This window comes from Mesoplodon mirus (genome assembly GCF_964341445.2).
Source record: "Mesoplodon mirus genome assembly, chromosome: 2".
Lineage (NCBI taxonomy): Eukaryota > Metazoa > Chordata > Mammalia > Artiodactyla > Ziphiidae > Mesoplodon > Mesoplodon mirus.
The window spans coordinates 33,711,023-33,731,002 of record NC_138977.1 but is presented as its reverse complement, the minus strand read 5'-3'; the positions used below and the strand labels follow the sequence as shown (position 1 = coordinate 33,731,002).

At 40.1% G+C, this 19,980-nt stretch overlaps 1 protein-coding gene across 1 annotated transcript in view; it reads left to right on the top strand.

Moving 5' to 3' along the window:
* Positions 1–19,980, top strand: part of GUCY1B1 (guanylate cyclase 1 soluble subunit beta 1) — a 47,758-nt gene that overhangs the window by 9,315 nt on the left and 18,463 nt on the right. Inside the window, exons 3-5 of the mRNA XM_082638047.1 lie at positions 4,597–4,697; positions 6,224–6,342; positions 19,260–19,457. Coding sequence (XP_082494173.1) covers positions 4,597–4,697; positions 6,224–6,342; positions 19,260–19,457 — 418 coding nt within the window. The remainder of the gene's footprint in view (positions 1–4,596; positions 4,698–6,223; positions 6,343–19,259; positions 19,458–19,980) is intronic.

The window sequence follows — 19,980 nt, the reverse complement described above, 5'->3', positions numbered from 1 at the left end:
ATATATTCTGAATAATGAATGAGTCTAGAAAATTTGGTCAAGGTGCATGGCTGAATTTGGATAATTTAAGCACAAAAGGAATTCTACATATCAAGAAAATAAATCAAATATTGTTAGAAATGTTGTATGTGTATATTTGAGTCACCCTTTACTTTGCTTTTAAGGAGAAAAAAACCCTTGAAAGTTATGGGATGACAAAGTGAGGGGTAGAGAAGTATAAGGTGATGTTACCTGAATTATGTATGGTGTTTATGTAATCCGAATAGTAGCTTACTTCCCAAGCTTTCTTTCATTTGTGGGTCACCCTCTGTGATTTCAGGTAGCTGGTGAAAAGACATTTTCTTCCCTCAAAGAACAGGTACAACTGAGAGATTATTGTTATCACGTCTGTGCTCTCTGGAGGCCAAAACATTTGACAGCAAAGAGTCTGAACGAACCTAAGTTTACCTCAAAGTTAGAAGAAGAGCAGTGTTGAGAATTAAGAGACATTCACTCAAAAGTCTACTGACTTCAATGGCCGTATTGCCAGAAATCAATTTTTTGGGTATGGCTGCTTTGGCTCTGTAAATTCTCCTGTTCAGTGTAACGGAGCAGACCAGTTGTCAGTAAAGTGTTTGCAATATCTCCAATTAGCTTTTACCCCGAAAAGGGAAGAATCTGAAGAATGGGCTGCAGAAAGACGTGCGTTGGGTCCAGAGAGACGAGGTCCCAGACAAAGTGTGGCCTCTGGACCCTTTGCTGAGAGGTAGCTTCAGGAAGCCTCTTGTGGTCACTGCTTGACCTTGCATCCTGCCCCTCCTCCTCTGCCCTCCCCTCACCCGTTTATCCTGCTCTCCTTTCTTTTGTAGCATTTATCACCTCGTAATAAATTATAAAATGTGCATATATATTATGTAAACATAATAATATATAACTATGGTAATACATGAATATAATGATACATGCTTGTTGTTTGTTTCCATCTGCTAAAATGTAAAGCTCTTTGAAGGCAGGAATCTTCATCTGTTTTGTTCATTCATATATTAAAAGTGCTCAAAAAGGGCTTGGAGCATAATAGGTGTTCAGTTATTTGTGGCAAGACTCGTTCCCCATGGGGAAAAGGACCCAAAGGGCGACCCAGAGTTCCCAAAGATTTCTAAGACAAATGTAAATAAGGAATTCTAAGCACTTTGAATAATTTATTGGAATTCAGTGTGAGATTTTTGAGAAGACGATTATTTCCTTTCATGTACTGCTGTTTAATTTATATCTCAGCCTCCCTCCTGGGAGCATGTTGAGCTTGATTATTCCAGGAAGTAAAGCTTAAAAGATACGGGCACTTATTTTATTAAAGCAGAAGAAAGAAAAGAGGGAATGCATTGACTCATGGTTAGGGGATTTCTAGGGAAATGGCCCTTTCTCTATTTTGTGCAGAAGAACTTTGTATTCTGTTTAACGGTTTTGAATTGGTGACTGTTTCTGAGAAACTGAGTTCATTACAAAAACTTACGTCATTCGATTTATCTCAGTTGGAAGAAAAAGAATAGGGCATAGTGAGAGCATGAGTTAATTTGTCCTTTATTATATATTTAATTAAATTTTATTTATATTTTATTAGAATGCCCTAAATCAGAGGCTTCAAAATTCCAATCTGTAGACCAGTGCTGTTTCATAATAAAATGTTAGTGACAAAATGAGAAAAATTAGACTCTCCATATCCTGCAAATCAGCAATTTCTTTTCTAGGAATTTATTCTAGAATAAATTAGAATTTAATTTAATTCTAAATCTAGAATTTTTACATAGAAGTATAAATAATGCTACAAGGATATTCATCACAACATTTTGTTTGGACTTATGAAAAAATAAAAGGACTTTAATATCTACTAAAACTTCAGTGTGCCTAACCAATGCAATTTTATGTAGTCAAGGTATAGAAAGGTATATTTATTGACATGAAAAGATGTCCATCAAACAGTTAAGTCACTAAAGGAGGTTTTAAAGCATTATGATCTGGTGTGTGTTATATACGCAATTATTTTCAAGCATAAGGAACCTGAATATAATACCAGCGGTGGTTGTCTCAGGATAGTGGAGGATTGTTTTAAGTTTTTCATTTCATATACTTTATATTTTTATACAGTTAGAAATTAGAATGTGTAAGTTACACAATAGCATTTATCAAAAGGTAAGTAAGTGTTTTTACATTCTATTTTCATAATTTGGGGATATTTCACTGACTTTTGGTATTAAAAAGACTTGAAGTTTTGAAGATGTGTTCCTTTCATTTAACAGCAGCGTATGTTCAGCCAAAGGGAGAGTTTCACAGCTTGTATGTAGCTCTTTGATTTTTTTGAATATATAGACATGGCAAGCACTGCGGTCATCAGTTATATATATCAGTTATATACATAAAATGCTTCAGCAGCTTAGAACACACTTTTGCACTCTTCATCTCACTACAGCTGTGGAAGGTGGGTTATATTATTGCTCCCATTTTAGAAGAGAGGGTTTTAAAAAAAATTTTATTGAAGTATAGTTGATTTACAATGTTAATTTCTGCTCTACAGCAAAGAGATTCAGTTATACACATATATACGTTCTTTTTCATATTCTTTTCCATTATGGTTTATCACAGGATATTGAATATAGTTCCCTGCGCTCTACAGTAGGACCTTGTTGTTTATTCATTCTGTATATAATAGTTTACGCCTGCTAATCCCAAACTCCCAATCCTTCTGTCCCCCAAGAGAGAGGGGTTTTAATGCTCACATGCTTTATGTGATTTGTCCAAGTTCATTCAACTAGGAAATCCTGGGCTCTGAAATTCACGTCCTCGTGCCCACCAAAATCATGCCTTTCCCCCCACGTGCACTGTTACGTGTAACTGCAGGCAAATAAATGGACTGCTCTGAAGAGCACAGCGGTGTTTGAAGAAATGTCCATCCTCCCCGGGCCCAAGCTGTGCTACCATTTGGAGCAGACACTGGTGTCACAGCCACGGGCAGCCACTGTGACAGCCCCACTTCCGAGGGAGAGAAGGCAGGAGGCTGCCAGGCCATGAGGAGCTCTCATGTGGTGAGAGCTCACCCAGTGAGCTGTGGTGAAACTTCACCCAGTTATGTTCTCCCTGAGCTGCCTGTTTTTGTGCATCTCACGTGGACAAGGTGTCTGGAACCTCTGCTGTGCTCTTTCAGGGCAGGCAGTGTTTTGAACAATGGATTTCTCCTCCCGTTTAGACACTAGTTTGAGAAAAACAAGCTAAATCCCATCAAAATGAATATATAACCATGACAACTATTTAACTGATAACTATGATTTCCTGTCACTAATCCTGCGTGTATTTTGAGTTACTGCACTTAATACGCTGAGGATGTGTTGGAAGATGTTACCTGTCCACCGGGCACCTCAAACTTCACGTGTTTAATACAGAGCTCTGGGCCTTACCCCTTGGTCCACAGCCAACCGGCTGTCTCAGTTCAGCCTCTGGCGACAGCATCCTTCCAGCTGCTCCAGCCAAAACCTCAGTGTCATCCTTGTGTCCTTCCCTTCTCTCACATCCTGCGTCCATTTCATCAGCGAGCCATGTGGAACCTTCATGTACACCGGGATCTGGGCCACTTCCCTCCCTCCCCTGCTTTCACCCTGACTCAGGTCACGGGCCTTTCTCGCCTGAATGTCCCGGTGGGCTCTAACCTGGTCTCCTTGCTGTGGCCTTGCTTTGTCCTTGCTATGACCTTTCTGTCTTTGCTCTGACCTTGCTATGACATTGCTCTGTCCTTGCTATGTCCTTGCTATGACTTTGCTCTGTCCTTGCTATGACTTTGCTGTGACCTCTCTTTGTCCTTGCTCTGATGTTGCTTTATTCTTGCTATGACCTTGCTCCGTCCTATATGCCTTCCATCCACGCTCAGTGCAGCCCCAGGATCCGTCCCCTCACTGAAGCTCCTGCTGCTCCTCCAAGGCCCTGGGCTGCCCCCGCCAGCGCTTTCACCTACTCTTCCCCCAGGCTGCTAAGGGCTCCCTGCAGAGATGCTTCGCACTTGAGTGCATGGCCAGCTTCTCAGTGATGCTTCCGGTTGTCGTACTTGAGTCCCTTACCCCCTTGCCCAGCTTTATTTTTCTCCAGACTACTTGCCATTATTATATGTGTGTGTGTGTGTGTGTGTGTGTGTGTGTGTGTGTGTGTGTATATCTTAGTTACATCTTAGTTCTATGCCTAGAATACATTTGTTCCAAGAGGTTGGTACTCTCTCCTACTAAAGGCTGTATCCCTAGTGCCTCTAACTGTGCCTGGCACATAGAGAGACTCAACACATATTTGCTGCCCATTAATTTAACCAAAAGTTATTTCATGATTATATTTAATATCAGGTATAGTATTGAGCATTAGAGTGCTATACAAATGTTAATCTTGTTAAAACATAATTAAATGTATCATTTTTAATCTGGGGAGGGGGGATGTGAAATAAGATCTTTGTAATCACTAGACTTTGAGGTACCTGTCACTGATTTAACCAAATTTGCCAAAAGTAAATTCTGTTCCAGATACGCAGCCATTTCTTATATGATCATTGTAGCTGTTCTTTTATCTGTCTGTCTTGTTTTTGTTTTCTAGAAGAGAGGCACAGTTAGATGAAGAAGGGCAGTTTCTTGTCCGAATAATATACGAAGATTCTAAAACATATGATCTGGTTGCTGCCGCAAGCAAAGTCCTCAGTAAGTTAAATGTGACTCTCCTTCTTTGGCTAAACCCACCATAGACATCCAAAGGCATGCATGGCCCAAGGTCGCGGTGTGAGCTGCATAGGACATGTGCTGCCCAGCCCCGGCCTGGGGCACAGTCACTTGTAATGTTAGCCTCAGGCCACACTGAGTCCCACTGCTCTTTTTACAGACTCTTTAGAGCAGAGAGGAGCTCTCTGCCCCTCCCCACAAAAAGCCATGTGTTGAGGAAGGAAAAAAAGTATTGATACTTAATGTAATAAGTTAATAACGCAATAACAATTTAATGTTGCCATGTCAACAGCACAGTCATTACAAAAGTGTAGAATGCAGAAAATATTATCTCCAAATCTCTTTTGTAATCACAGGTTTTGTTAGGTATTGGTAAAAGAAACAAGAAACTGAGGTCTGCGTCAGACAAAACTCATGCAAGGAGGGCAAAGTCCAAAAAAAAAAAAACTTCATGGGAAAAATGTTGTTCTCAGAGTAGTATCTCACATCCTAATAGCACTTAATTTACAGCTAGGCTACAGGTTGGATAGACTAGATGGATGCTTTTTGGCTTTGTCAAATATAGCTAGAGCAAGTGCTACCTTTTGCAGGATACAAGAATTACCAAAAAAAAGTATGGTAAATTGTTAATAATAAGAAGAAAAATATCTTGCCTCATTGGTAATCAAAACTGACACAAATGTGAAATAATTTTTATACAGATTTGGCAATTAAAAAAAAGTATCTAGTGTAGTCAAGGGTAGAGTTAAAGAGGAAATTGTGCACATTTAAAATCTGTTGGTAAGATAAGAGATTTTTTAGAGAATAATTTTGCGTCATCAGTCAAAATCTTTTAAAAAATGTTCAAATCCTTTAGAAATTTTTCTTAAAGAAATGATTAGATTTATTAACATTAAGAGTTATGGGTGTTTTCATTTCAAAGTTACTTACATTATGAAAAATTGGAAAAGCCTACATTTCGAGCAAGCGGGCATTGGTGAAATAAATTGTTGCATATGTGTTGGATAAAATAGTGATTAAAATTGGTATTAAAAAATTTTAAATTTTAGGCAATATTAATAATTGAATATTAAGAAAAACACAGGGTCTTAGGGTACATACTATATGCAACCGAGTTATTAAATATGCATATTTATATAAAGAAAAATAATTTTGCACCACAATATTATCATGTGCATTCTTGATGATTTTCAAGATCCTTCTGTATTTTTTGGAAAAAGTAGGTTATACCTTAAGTATAAGTTTAAAAAAGCTCAAAATTTTGTCATGCAAACTGAGAAACTGCTTTGCTTTAAGTACAAACTTACCCTGTTAACACGTCAATACGCTGTCTTCTCAGATTTCATTGTATTTTCCTGGCCAGATGTTTTTCCTGTGATCTGTTCACTCTGCACAGAAATTGAGGATATTTAACATTTTTTATTATGCACTTGTCTTCATTCCTCCCACTAACAATTTTCCATCTCTAATATATTTTCTTTCTGTTGCCTCTCAAATCTATAAACTAGATCTCAATGCTGGAGAAATCCTCCAAATGTTTGGGAAGATGTTTTTCGTCTTTTGTCAAGAATCTGGTTATGACACAATCCTGCGTGTGCTGGGATCTAATGTCAGAGAATTTCTGCAGGTGAGCAGTTTGAGGTTCTGGAGCTAAAAGTTCTGAGTTTTTGATTTTCCAATGTAGTCTCTAGAATCCTGTTGTTCAGCCAGCTGGATGAGTGTCTAGCTGCTGAAATGGAATCATAGTGACATTTTTCCTAATTCACGTAAAATAATAATTATTGGACGGTCTTGAATACATTTTAGCATTTTTCCTTCATATTTTTTCTTTAATTTTTGGTACTGATGCTGAATACTCAAGTTGTAAAGTAGTGGTCTCTGAAAGACTCAACATGTGATCTGTGCAGCTCCCTTTTAAAAAATTATTCTTTGTGCTAGCAGCTGTGGTTTTATGTATATAACATGGGTTTATTTTCTACTTGTAAGTCACTCCGAGTTTGCATAGCGTAATTAAATAGTGTATCAGTATCTGTGATGTTCTACCTGAAGCTCGCTGTTTCGGAGAAAGCGCCTGCCACCAAAACAAATTTGAGAATCATTGCTCCTGGTTACATATTAGTTAATCTACTCTGGAGAGGAAAATAGGAAATCTTCCAAAGTCAGTCTCAGGTGAAGTCAAAGATAAATAATGTCGTCAAAGGCCTTTGTCTTCTTGTTAAGATTACCTTATTTATTTATTTTTTTTATTATACTAGCAAATGACACAGTAGGTGGGAGACTATTTTGGGATTGACTGTCCTATTTTAAGCACAGGCATTTGTGAGACCCTCTTCTTGAAATGTGTTAACATTGAATGTTATGTGGTTGTTTGTAAAGGATATTTCTAAACTGGCTGCTGAAAGCAGCCAGATCTTGCTGGAAAATGATGTCAGTGCAATACTAGCTGAACCGGAGCCCAGTTTGGGGGGAATGTAAACTGCTTGCAATCCAGCTGCATTATTGATTTAACAGCCAAAATAAGAACTGTAGTGTTTAATCAAAATGTTGGTGGTTTACATAGTGACATTTTTCTTATAAACTAAAAACAGCATTAAATCAAGATGGAAACTGGTTTGTGGTCCCTGCCATGGATTTACGGAAACTACTGGTGTCCAGAAAAGCTGCCACTTCCAAATGAAGTAGCTGCCAGGAGATATTTAAATTAACCTTTAACAGGTTGTATTTAAATGGATTACTTTACATGGATTGAAGTTTGAGATGTAAAAGTATTTTGGGATCTGGGGGTTTTGAATACATTTCCATTTTTAATACTTCTGTTGACTGCTGTCACCTCAGCTAAGTTTCAGTTGCAGTTCCTCTCCCTTAATTTTAACGTTGTCAGTGGCCACATCTGTGTCAACAAACCGTTTACTTTTTTTTTTACCCTTTACTCATTGTGACCGACTGCTAGGTGTGTAGTGGGACAGCAGAGGATGGGCAGCTCCGGAGGTTTCTCCTGTTCTGTAGAGCTGCCCTGCCCGGCAGGATGGTCTCCACGTGAATGCTCAGCCCGTGAAACGTGCTCTGGGTAAAACACACACCAGGCTTCAAAATGAACGCAAATAGCTTATACCTATTTTATGTTGACTACATGGTGAAATGATAAAATTTTGGAAATACTGAGTTCTATAAAAATGTATCATTTACATTAATTTCACTTGGCTCTTTTTCCTTTTTTAAACACGGCTACTAGAAAATTTAACATTACATGAAGACTAATATTTGTGACTCGCCTTAATGGCTGTTAATGCCTTTTATTTTCCCTGGGCAGCGTTATTTTAAGTAGTCCTGAGTCTGTTTTCCTCAAAGTCAATAGGCAGTTTTTAGTTAATATACCTTTAAATTACACACGATTTTATTTTATTTTTTTCTTTCGGTGCAAGTGTGAACAATGAGGAAACTGGAAAGTTAGAATACTGTAAAGTTTTCGTCAGTATTGTCTATTTTTGATTGAATTGGTTTTTTTCCTGGTTTTGAAATTAATATCTTAATGGCAAATTGGCTACATTAACATACTGCTTTTCTTAAAAGTAGATATTTGTGTTATGAGTAGGCTAATTACAAACAAATTAAATGGACCATTTTTCTGTAAAACTGACTATGAAATAAAGCAACTAATTTTCTTAAATTGTTTTAAGATCCTAGCTTGCATTTAAAAATTGACATTCTTCATTATATAAAATAATAAAACATTCTTCATGGTAGACTTTAAAGAGTTAGATAAACTGGGCCTTATTCTAAGGATAGTTAAAAGATTTCTTTTGTCTTTCACCACCTGACTTTAACCAATCACTAAATCCTTAGACTCTATGTCATAAATACTGAATTTTCAGAATCCTACCACTTTTCTTCATTTCCCTACCCTTCCGTGGGACAGTCTACCATTATATACAGGACGGATCGGTTTCCCCATCTCTCTGCATGACCCCTCCATCTCCTCTCCATTCTATAACTAGTGACTTTTCTGAAATGCAGATATATCTCCTCCCATTAGTTACTTGCTTAAACCCTTCAGTGATTCCCAGTTGCTCATTGGAAATGTAAAAAGCAATTAAAATAATTGAAACTACTCACATCCCCGTCTATCTCTCCTCTTACGCTCCCCTAGCCCAGCCAAACAGGACTTCTTCCAGAACTGTTTTGTTTTTTTTTTTTTTTTTAAACTTGCTCTCTCCATCCTCTGAGCTTTTGCACCTGCTCTTCCCTTTGTCTGGAACACTGTTCCTGCTCCTTTTCAGCTGGACCTGTCCTCTTCATCCTGCTGGTCAAATTACTTCTTCCAGGAAGGCTCCGCTCCTCTCTCCTGGCTCTACCCTATTTGAATCAGGGAACCGACATTTCTCATGTTTTGACAGTACATCTATTTCCTCACCCATAGGAGGTCTCACACCATAGATCATTTCCTGTTTGGGGCTGGAATGTAAATGCCATGAGGCCGGAGGTCATGTATAGTCTCTTTTTTCTTTTTTGCGGTACGCGGGCCTCTCACTGTTGTGGCCTCTCCCGTTGTGGAGCACAGGCTCCAGACGTGCAGGCTCAGCAGCCATGGCTCACGGGCCCAGCCGCTCCACGGCATGTGGGATCTTCCCGGACCGGGGCACGAACCCGTGTTCCCTGCATCGGCAGGCGGACTCTCAACCACTGTGCTACCAGGGAAGCCCTATGTGTATACTTTTTATTTGACCCAGGCTGTATTATCCAGATAATACCTCTGTTCCTTTATACACATTTTATACTCAAGGAGATGCTGTATAGATAGTATCTGTAATTTAGTTCCAGAAAAAATGTTTGTTTCTCTCATGGATTTTGTCATTTTGTTTGATTAGTGAACTTAAACAATTTAACAATTTACCAGCTTGAATAACGGACAGTTCTCCTTTGAAAGGCTTTGCTGCCAATAGCAAATTCCCGGCTCTGCTTATACACTCTCCCTTGCATTTTCAAAGTCATTTTAAGAATTTTTACATCATGCCTATTTTTAGTCTACCTCGAGACTTTCACGAAAAGAGCTACACATCTTAAATGGATAATGTAATAAAATGTAGGTTTTAGAGGAAACTTTTTAGAAACATTATTCTTCCAAAGACATCACACAATTTGGAATTGATTTTTGCTAAATGTCCTATGAAAACATCAGTTTGTGGACTATTGATAAAAGTAGATAGTCCTTGCAATTAATTATTATCCTTTTGCTGATTTAGTAACCAAAAACATGATTTATCAAAAAGAGTTAAACAAGGGACTTCCCTGGCAGTCCAGTGGTTAAGACTGTATGCTCCCAATGCTGGGGGTATGGGTTCGATCCCAGGTCAGGGAACTAAGACCCCATATGTGGTGTGGCCAATAAAATAAAATAAAATAATAAGTAGAGAAGAAAAAAAGATAAACAAGAATAGGAAGACATTTTGATTTAGATTTTTGGATTTTACACATTTTATCTGGATTTATTAAAGGTAAGACTATATTTCAGCAAGAATTTTTTCTCTATTCTGCCACTTTCTTATTCTTAACTTAGGAATAAAGTGTGGTTTCATGCTGCTGCTGTAGTAAATTTCTATCTGAAGCTTCTAGTGTATTGATTAAAAGAATGCACAGAACAGATAGGATTTGAAAGCTCCATAAAACATACAGCTGGTAAGGAATGTCCAATCTGATGGTATTCCCAGCCTAATCCACGCTCCCCTTTACCTTCTGATGCCCTATTGCATTACTGCAGATTGTGTTTTCCTCAAATAGCCACACTAATGTCTCCCATCTCACACGCTCTGCTGCAGTGTGATTGTGCTTCTCCCCCATGAAAGGGTGGAGTCCCCTTCCCATGGATCTGGGTTGGCTTTAGTGATTATTTGGCCAGTAGAATACGGCAGAAGTAACATTCTGATACTTCCTAGGCTAGTTCATAAGAACTCTTGAAGTTCCCATCTGAGTATCTGGGAGCATTTGCTCTTGGGAAGTTCCCTGTAGGAACCCAGCCCGTGACACGAGACGCCCAAGCCACAGGAGGGGCCTGTGCAGGCCCTCGGACAGCGCTGCTGGCTGCGCTCTCAGCTGTTACGATGAGTCCGTCCTAGCCTCTGTCTCACTCCAACCCGAGGACTTCCCACCTGAGTCCAGACAGCCCACAAAACCATGAGAAATAATATTAGCGTGTTAAGCCAATAAGTTTGGGGTGCTTTGATATGCAGTGGTGGATAATTGGAACAGCACTCTGTGTCAACTTGTTTTTCCTTTTATGTTTTGTGTCTGTGTTTGTGTGTGTGTACATGTGTACATATATTTACGGATGGATGAGTAGAGCTTTGAGTTGTCCATGTTTGAAGAGATAAGATGGTATACGACCTCTGGGTTTGGAACCCAAGTCAGTCCACAGCAGGGCTACTGATTCATTTCCAGTGGTGTCTTGTTATTTATTATGCTATATATTTTTTACTTCCCCAATAATTTTACAGAGGTAAAATGAAACCTAAATGAGCGTGGAAAGCTGACTATTGAAAAATAAAGGAACAATTTGCAATCTTAGAGACCAGTCAGGATTTAAACTATGAGCCTTCTTAAATATGCATAGGAATCTCAGTGGAATAAGCAAACAGATATTCTGTCATCCTTCACTGGAAACACTGGCTTCTTCCACTACTTTGGGTTTGGTGGCATTTTCACTTACTTTCCCAGTTCATAGACCTAAGAGTCTTCTGCCAGGGCCTTTGTTCAGCCTGCAATGGGATTTTCTTCAATCCATGTCGGCTCCAGGGTTTGGCTTCTAAAAGACTACACTGTAATTTGGCCAGCCCGCCAGGAGCAATCTGGGGTTGATGGCTGATCTGAAAGTCTTAAATGTTTGTGCAAAGTGTTATTTCGGGAAATAGGATTTTTCCTGAACAGCTGTGAAATTCTAATATTTCCCTAAATTATTTATAATGTTTCTTAGAAAAAAAATGCACCATTCATTTTATTTTTAACTTTTGAATTTCAAAAAGAGCTTTTCTCAAAATCCCAAGCACCAGTTTCTATAACCTGTGTCTACCTGAAAAAAAACCACACAATGTAAGAGCCATGAGTTGAGTTGATTCAGTGTCTTGCTGAGGACCGTAGGCAGGGACACAGCCTCTCGGGTGACTCTCAGAAACCGTGGCACAGATGGAAGGGGCAGGTCAGTGTGTATGTGGTGTTGGTGAAGGGCTATGTGCAGTCAGGCGCACGTCTCGGTACCAGATGTCTGCTGGCCACCAGGAGCAGGGATCTTAGTTAATGGCTTTAGTGCTTTTCTGAGTGGCGGAAGATGCAAGAATCCAGGCTCATCAGAATTTCCTAACTACCTGAGGGCCTGTTCTAACATGTTTTTCATCCCTGATCTTCACCCTGAATTCTTCCCTGGGTGTATTGAAGGTCAGCAACTGCAGGGGCTCCATGACTAAATTCTTGTAGAACCAGGTGAGGAGTGGCATCCCTTAGTTGGTATCTGCAATTTTAAAGTTGACATGCTAGAACTCTTGAAGGAAGATAATATTTTAGAATTGTAAGAACTTTTTCTTTGAATAACTCATATATATTTTCACAATTTTACAAAATATTGATTGTCAGAAGTTGTATATGAACGAGATTTTTTTAAACATGAATTTAAAGGCAGTATTATAATAAGTGAAATAGCTTACACAGGTACTTCTATGACTCTTTGCCTTTTTTTTTTTTAATTAAATTTTCTCTTGAGAGGATGGTAATGATAACTATAAGTAGTTTTAAAAATATCACCATTTAAATATTTTTAGTGACTCTGGTACAATTTCTTTTTAAATAAGGCCTTACATTTCTTTTAAAAAAGAGTCCCTGTAGCTTTTCGGTTGGAAGACTATTTCTCAAGGAGCAGCTTTAAGTAGAAAAGGCACAAAACTATCATTAAACATTGACCCTTACTTGCTGTGAGCTCATGCTACTGATGCCCGGACTTGGTGCTTCCCATTATGCAGGGGTGACTTTTCCACTTTATCAGCGTCTTGCTTGTTTCAGTTTTTCACATTCAAATTCTAACATAACATCTTTCTTAGAAAACTTAAAATGCTTTTCAAATTGCATGACTCTCACAAAGTAAATATTGATGTTGGTCTTGCTTTTCAGAAGTGTGAGGGATAAAAAGAAAGGAAATGCTGTCCCTCATCCTCTTTCCTTAAAAAAAGGGAGGTTTGCAGTGACTGATTTTTAAGATTCTTTCCAGCTCTAGACTGCAATAATACTCTCAAGTAACACACTCAACTCCCTTCTCCCCATCCCCTAGAATAAGGATTCTTTTTTTCTTTTAATTAGTTAATTGATTTTTTTGGCCGTGCTATTCTGGCTCTGTGTTTGCGGGGTCTCAGCTCCCCGACCACGGATTGAACCCAGGCCACGGCAGTGAAAGCCCGGAATCCTAACCACCAGGCCGCCAGGGACCTCCCTAGAATAAGGATTCTTGAACGCTGAAAAATCTCTCTCTCTCTCTCTCAACACTTTCAAGGCAGGGTCTTAAGACACCCATTTATGTGCATCATTTAGGAATTTTTAATTAGATGCCCTGGAAACAGGGGAATGAGGTAGTTAACTCCCAGAAACTTTGCCTCTGTAAGTATGTATAAGCTTATTTGTGCCATGCATATTACAAAGAGAAATTTTGCATTTATTTTGAAGCATTCCAAGATGTTTAAAAATATGGAACTTCAAAGTAATATTTCTCAAAGGATTAATACATTCTCTTTTGGTCCTAAATCTGTGGGGTGTACTAAATCCCAGGACACCAGCACTAGTTTTTTCTTCTGTAAATGATAAAGGCTGGAGGACTTACAAGTAGCAGAATTCCTGAGAAGCAGTACATTCATCTTGCTTGCAGGAAAAAGCAGTAAAATGATACCAGGACATTCAGAGAAATGAAATGAAAACCTCAGACCAACCTTTTGGCATCTTGAGGCAAAATAGATGAATGAACCTGCTCTCTGTTCCTTTCCTGTTTCCTAGTGTCATAAAGCTAAGGAGAATGACATGAAAGCGTATTTGAGGTTTGCTTTACTGTTTCCTGGGAATCTACTTGTGCTGAAATACATGCGTTGACTTTTTTTCTTTCTCTTATTTGTGTACTTCTTTGTAACTAGCCATTCAGCTCTTTTCTTTGTATAGCCACCTCCATGGGTATATTTAGAAATAAAACAAAACCAGTTTTAATTGAAACTCTTGTTTTCCAAAATATATTGCTACAACCATGTGGACGAATAATCAGCTTTGTATAGATGGTGTTATAAAATGTAGACAGACAAGGTTTTTCTCTTGGCTATTTTGAGTATCTTTGTTGTGGCCTTTGAGGTTCCTGCAAACAATTATAGTCTGTGAAGAAAGTACATTTTTAGCAGTACAGATGTACTCAGTTGAAAATAATTTAATATATAACCATGAATTCCATTTCTCATAATAGGCAGGCAATGGTAATCACTTCAGTTTTGAGAGAGTAAGACCCAGTAAGGGAAGCTGTAACTAAAGAAATCCCAGGAGTACTTTTTATGGTTAGATACTACCTAAAGAAAATCAATATTACATTAAGTGGTGTTAAATCTTTTATGCTCCAGGAAAGCACTTTAGTTGTCTAATTAATAGCAAACTCGACAAAACAGTCAGTCCCTGGAGAGTTGGTTACCACAGAGACGTATTAAAAGATTGACATGACCTCATGTGTCTTGATTTCCCACTTGCTTTGGATTGATAAATTTAAGCAACATTTTATTATTAATACTTTAGTATTAACAATACCTTTAAGGCAAATATTAAATTAAGATGGCGTTATTTAATTAAATTATTTAAATTAAAATGTCCCCACATATAGGGAGCAGTGCCTGTCCCTGTGTGACTCCTGGCTCATCTCTCGCTTTCTTTAGCATCAAAGATGCAGAGAAGGTGAATGGTACCATCGGTACCGCTTCCTGCCATCTGCTTACCTGTGTATAGAAATGTGCTCATATAATATGACACAAGATGAAAACAGATGAGTGTGAAAGTAATCTAGGCATATTGACTTAAGATGTACTGTATGTGAACATTTTATAGAAGAGAAATTGAAAAAAAAAAATCTACATATTTCAAGTTACTGTTTGACTCATTTTTAAATTTTTTCATGAAAATGAGCCGCAACACAGTACCCGGGCCTGACTACATTAGGAAATTATTTTAGGAACAAGAACAGAAATTTAATTTAGCAGCAACAGGCTGAATTTTGACTTTGCAGGGAACACATACAAAACTCTCTTGATGATCTTTTTTCTCACCAGCTTTTCTATGACAGCGTTTTTGCAGCATCAGCAGACGTGTAAGGGGTCTGGCAGGGTTATGAGGGGCAGTCTTCATGTCTCCCTTCCCAGGACAGGGTTCCCGTGGGAAGACCTCATCATAGGAAAACCCTCTGTGTGACTTAGCACGTGAAGTCGTCTCAGGCCTTCAGCTGCTCGAGGTTTCTGTAAACTGTCCGTCCTTAGCATCTGCTGTGTTGGGTTCCTTTTACCTGGTAACGGCAGCCTGTGGAGCAATCAGGACCACTTGGTATTTGAGTTGAGAACTGGCCTGACTTGATTATAACAGGTGGAACTGGTGGGGCAGAAAACCAAATTTTAGCCCTAGGCCTGAAGGCATTTCAAAAAGAAGCCAGCTTCACCAGTTGAGGGGACTGGAGCCATGTATCCCAATCAGAATGTCAGCCTTCGTGACCTCAGCTCTTACCTGCACTCTGTGTCTTTGGACCCCCATCCTTTAGTCTAACCCTAACCCTTGTAGGCACCCAAAGCCACTCTGCACATTGGTTTGTGATCTAAACCATGAACTGCTTACAGTTCGGGTCCGTGTGGTGCAGATCTGGGCCGGCCCTGTCCCCTGCCCCCGGCTGCAGCGCACAACCTGCGTGACGCGCAGTGCACGTGCTTTATACGCTGCACAGACAGCGCACAGATGAGCGTTGGGCGACGCAGGGCCGCACGTGCCCTCACGGAGCTGCCTCCTGCCACACTCGCGCCGTGTCCTAACTGACGTCTTACTGGATCCTTGTTTCCGTAAACTGGCCTCTCTGAGGCATCTGGAACGAGAACCGTCCTTCCGTTTTGGCCCCTTTCCACACCTCCTTTTCAGATGTGCTCCTTGAGGCCCAGGGCATCCTGAGACCGTTCTGCTTTTCCCATTCTCTTTAGCAAAATCACCAGTTATTGACAGGTTCCTATTTGGTGAATTAGCTGTTTTACTGCTACCATGACAAATGCCCACAACCATAAGCGCTTAAAACAACACACATTATTATCCTGCACTTGCGTAGGTTGGGAGGCCATAGGGGTCTCCCTGGACCATGGTCAGGGGGCCAGCAGGGCTGTGGACGGGGATGGAGGATGGGGAAGGTTTCCTCGCCTGTTCGGGTGTAGGCAGAATTCAGCCCCCGGGGCCAGACGTAGGGCTGTGGACCAGTTTCCTTACCGGCCATCGGGGGGCTCATAAGGCCCCAGGCTCTCCCCAGGCCCTGCGTGCAGTGTCCTGTTCCTCAGACCCTGGTTCCTCCTCAGTTCCCACATCCCTCCCTGCAACCAGGAAAGGTTCTTGGCACCTAAGGACTCAGTCACTCATGGGATTAGGCTGGGGCCCAACCATAATCTTCCCAAGCAAGGTCCAAAACCTTAATGCCATTTGCAAAATCTCTCTTGCCACGTGAGGTAACATGTTCAAAGGGACTAGGTCTGGAACCTTCGGGACACCATTATTTTGCCTACTACATCTGGGGTGGGCTCATGCTTTATATACATCATTTTAGTTATTTCCATTTTATCAGAAGAAATCAAGCCTTAGAAAGTTTGGGTAGGTTGGCTACATTATCATGAAATGACAGTGTCATGATTTAAATCCAAGTCTGCTTGATTATTTTTATTATTATTATTTAGTTATTTTTTAAATAGTTGATTTTTTTTTTCATTTTTCTTTTTTTTTGGACACACCATTCAGCTTGCGGGATCTTAGTTCCCCAACCAGGGATCTAACGTGGGCCCTCGGCAGTGAAAGCATGGAGTTCTAACCACTGGACCACCAGTGAATTCCCAAAGTTGGCTTGATTTTTTTTTTTTAATAATAAGTGATTAATTTTATATTGTTTTTTTTTAAAACATCTTTATTGGAGTGTAACTGCTTTACAATGGTGTGTTAGTTTCTGCTGTATAACAAAGTGAATCAGCTATACGTATACATATATCCCCATATCCCCTCCCTCTTGCGTCTCCCTCCCACCCTCCCTATCCCACCCCTCTAGGTGGTCACAAAGCACCGAGCTGATCTCCCTGTGCTGTGCGGCTGCTTCCTACTAGCTAGCTATTTTACATTTGGTAGTGTACATATGTCAGTGCTACTCTCTTACTTGGTCCAAGCTTCCCCATACCCGCCGTGTCTTCAAGTCCATTCTCTACGTCTCCGTCTTTATTCCTTCTAAAGCCACCTTGCTCTTAATTCCTGTACCATGCTATGCTATGGGTGTGAGCTACTATATTTGTGCAACACACACACACAACACGCATTATGAATTAAGTGTTGGAAAGCCATGTTGCACCCAGTCAGTAGTATAGCTCGCACCATTTCTTCTGATCTTTAAATAAATATATATATTTTTTATTTTTAATATTAGAGAGTAATACAAGAAAGTGGGGAATTTGGTACATTCTAAATTAATCACAAGGCTATCAGAACAGAAAATATTTATTTGCAAATTTATTAGTTTTCCAAGGCTTCAGTTCCAAAAGGTTCAATTTCACAGGTTAGCTATGAGGCTTTACCTTGCTTGGAGACTATAAATGAACATGAAGAAATTATACTGATATAATTTCCAAAATGATTTTAATTACTAAAATATTATTTCACAAAGAGTATGCTTATATTTTCATATGCTTATAACTCTGATGTAGTTTTTGAATTAATAGTCAAGTTCTAGGATTGTAGTGGAAACAAAGTGTAATATGTGATCACTTTGGGCATTCCATGCTGGTTATCATAACATAAATATACAACTGCCCCAAACTCTTGTAAATATGCATACCTTTGTCTTAACTCATAACTGTGTTTCTTTTTTCTGCTTCAGGCATCCGTCTTACACCCCCTTCTTTGTTTACCTTCCTTAAAATGTTTCCACTGTTAACAGTCACAGATATTTTTCTTTTTTTAAAATTATGGAAATATAGTTTACAATGCCGTGTTAATTTCTGCTGTACACCAAAGTGATTCAGTTATCCATATATATACACATTCTTTTTCATATTCTTTTTTTTAATGCAAAGGTTTATTATTTATGTATTTTTTTTTTTAAATTTTATTTACTTTTGGCTGCGTTGGGTCTTCATTGCTGCACGCGGGCTTCCTCTAGTTGTGGCGAGCGGGGGCTGCTCTTCGTTGCGGTGCGCGGGCTTCTCATTGTGGTGGCTTCTCTTGTTGTAGAGCACGGGCTCTAGGCATGCGGGCTTCAGTAGTTGTGGCACACGGGCCTAGTTGCTCTGCAGCATGTGGGATCTTCCCGGACCAAGGATCTAACCCGGGTCCCCTGCAGTAGCAGGCGGATTCTTAACCACTGCGCCACCAGGGAAGTCCTCATATTCTTTTCCACTATGGTTTATCACGGGATATTGAATACAGTTCCCTGTGCTATACAGTAGGACCTTGTTGTTTATCTGTCTATACACAGTAGTTTGCATCTGCTGACCCCAAACTCCCAGTGCATTCCCCCCCGCCCTGCCTTGGCAACCACAAGTCTGTTCTTTATGTCTGTAAGCCTGTTTCTCTTTCGTAGATATGTTCTTTTTTTTTTTTTTTTTTTTTTTTTTTTTTTTTTTTTTCTTTTTGCGGTATGCGGGCCTCTCACTGTTGTGGCCTCTCCCGTTGCGGAGCACAGGCTCCGGATGCGCAGGCCCAGCGGCCATGGCTCACGGGCCCAGCCGCTCCGCGGCATATGGGATCCTCCCAGACCGGGGCACGAACCCGTATCCCCTGCATCGGCAGGCGGACTCTCAACCACTGCGCCACCAGGGAGGCCCTCGTAGATATGTTCTTTTGTGTCATATTTTAAATTCCACATATAAGTGATGTCATATGGTATTTGTCTTTGATGTACTTCACTTTGTATGAGCATCTCTAGGTCCATCCATGTTGGCATATGCAAATGGCATTATTTCGTGCTTTTTTATGTCTGAGTAGTATTCCATTATATATATATATATATATATATATATATATATATATATATATATGTGCGTATCACATCTTCTTTATCCATTCACACAGATGTTCTTAATTTCGTCACCTTAGTTTCAAGTTCTCTGTGGCTCTTGCCTTACCGACGTCTGGATGCAGCAGGGAAGGATGTGCCCTGTGCGTGTTCGCATGGCCCGTGGGCCCCTGAGCTCAGACCTGAGTCTGCTTCCTCAGCCTCCTGTCCCGAGGGCAGCTGCCCCCTGGGAGCAGCGCTTACACGCCGCTCTGTCCTCTTCCTTGCAGAACCTCGACGCCCTGCATGACCACCTCGCTACCATCTACCCGGGTATGCGGGCGCCTTCCTTTAGGTGCACCGACGCAGAGAAGGGCAAAGGGCTCATCCTGCACTACTACTCAGAGAGGGAAGGCCTGCAGGACATCGTCATCGGGATCATTAAGACGGTAGCTCAGCAGATTCACGACACTGAAATAGACATGAAGGTAATGGTCAGTAACTGGGGCTCTTCTGGGCACAGATGACGTGCGGGGTGTTAGAAAGGTGCTCTGAATGTGGCCCTGCTCGGCGCCGCTAGTGGCGCTCGGCAGAGGTAGAGACCAGCCGTAACAGTGGCAACGCTGGCAGTCTTCTGTATTTGGCTTGGAATGCATATACAGGGTGGTTTTTCCTTGTGGGAACAGATTTTTCTTTCTAATTATATATATTGCTCAAGGCAACGGGAAATTTAATTTGCACTTCCTGTGAGCTCACACTAGCTGGGAAGCAGGAGGACCCGTGTCTGGCTGAGCTGTGGCCTTCAGAATACAATAAAAACCCTGTAACATGGACACATTCTAAAATAATATGAAATGAAGTATTATTTTACTGGGTTTTTGTGTGTGTGTGTGGATTTTTTGGTCTGTCCTTGAAATGTGGTTCGAATATTTCATTTTTGTGGGCTAAAACTTTTGCTTTTTTTTTTTTTTTAAATTAGATCACTTGGTAAAAGAAGCTGGTCTCAGACTT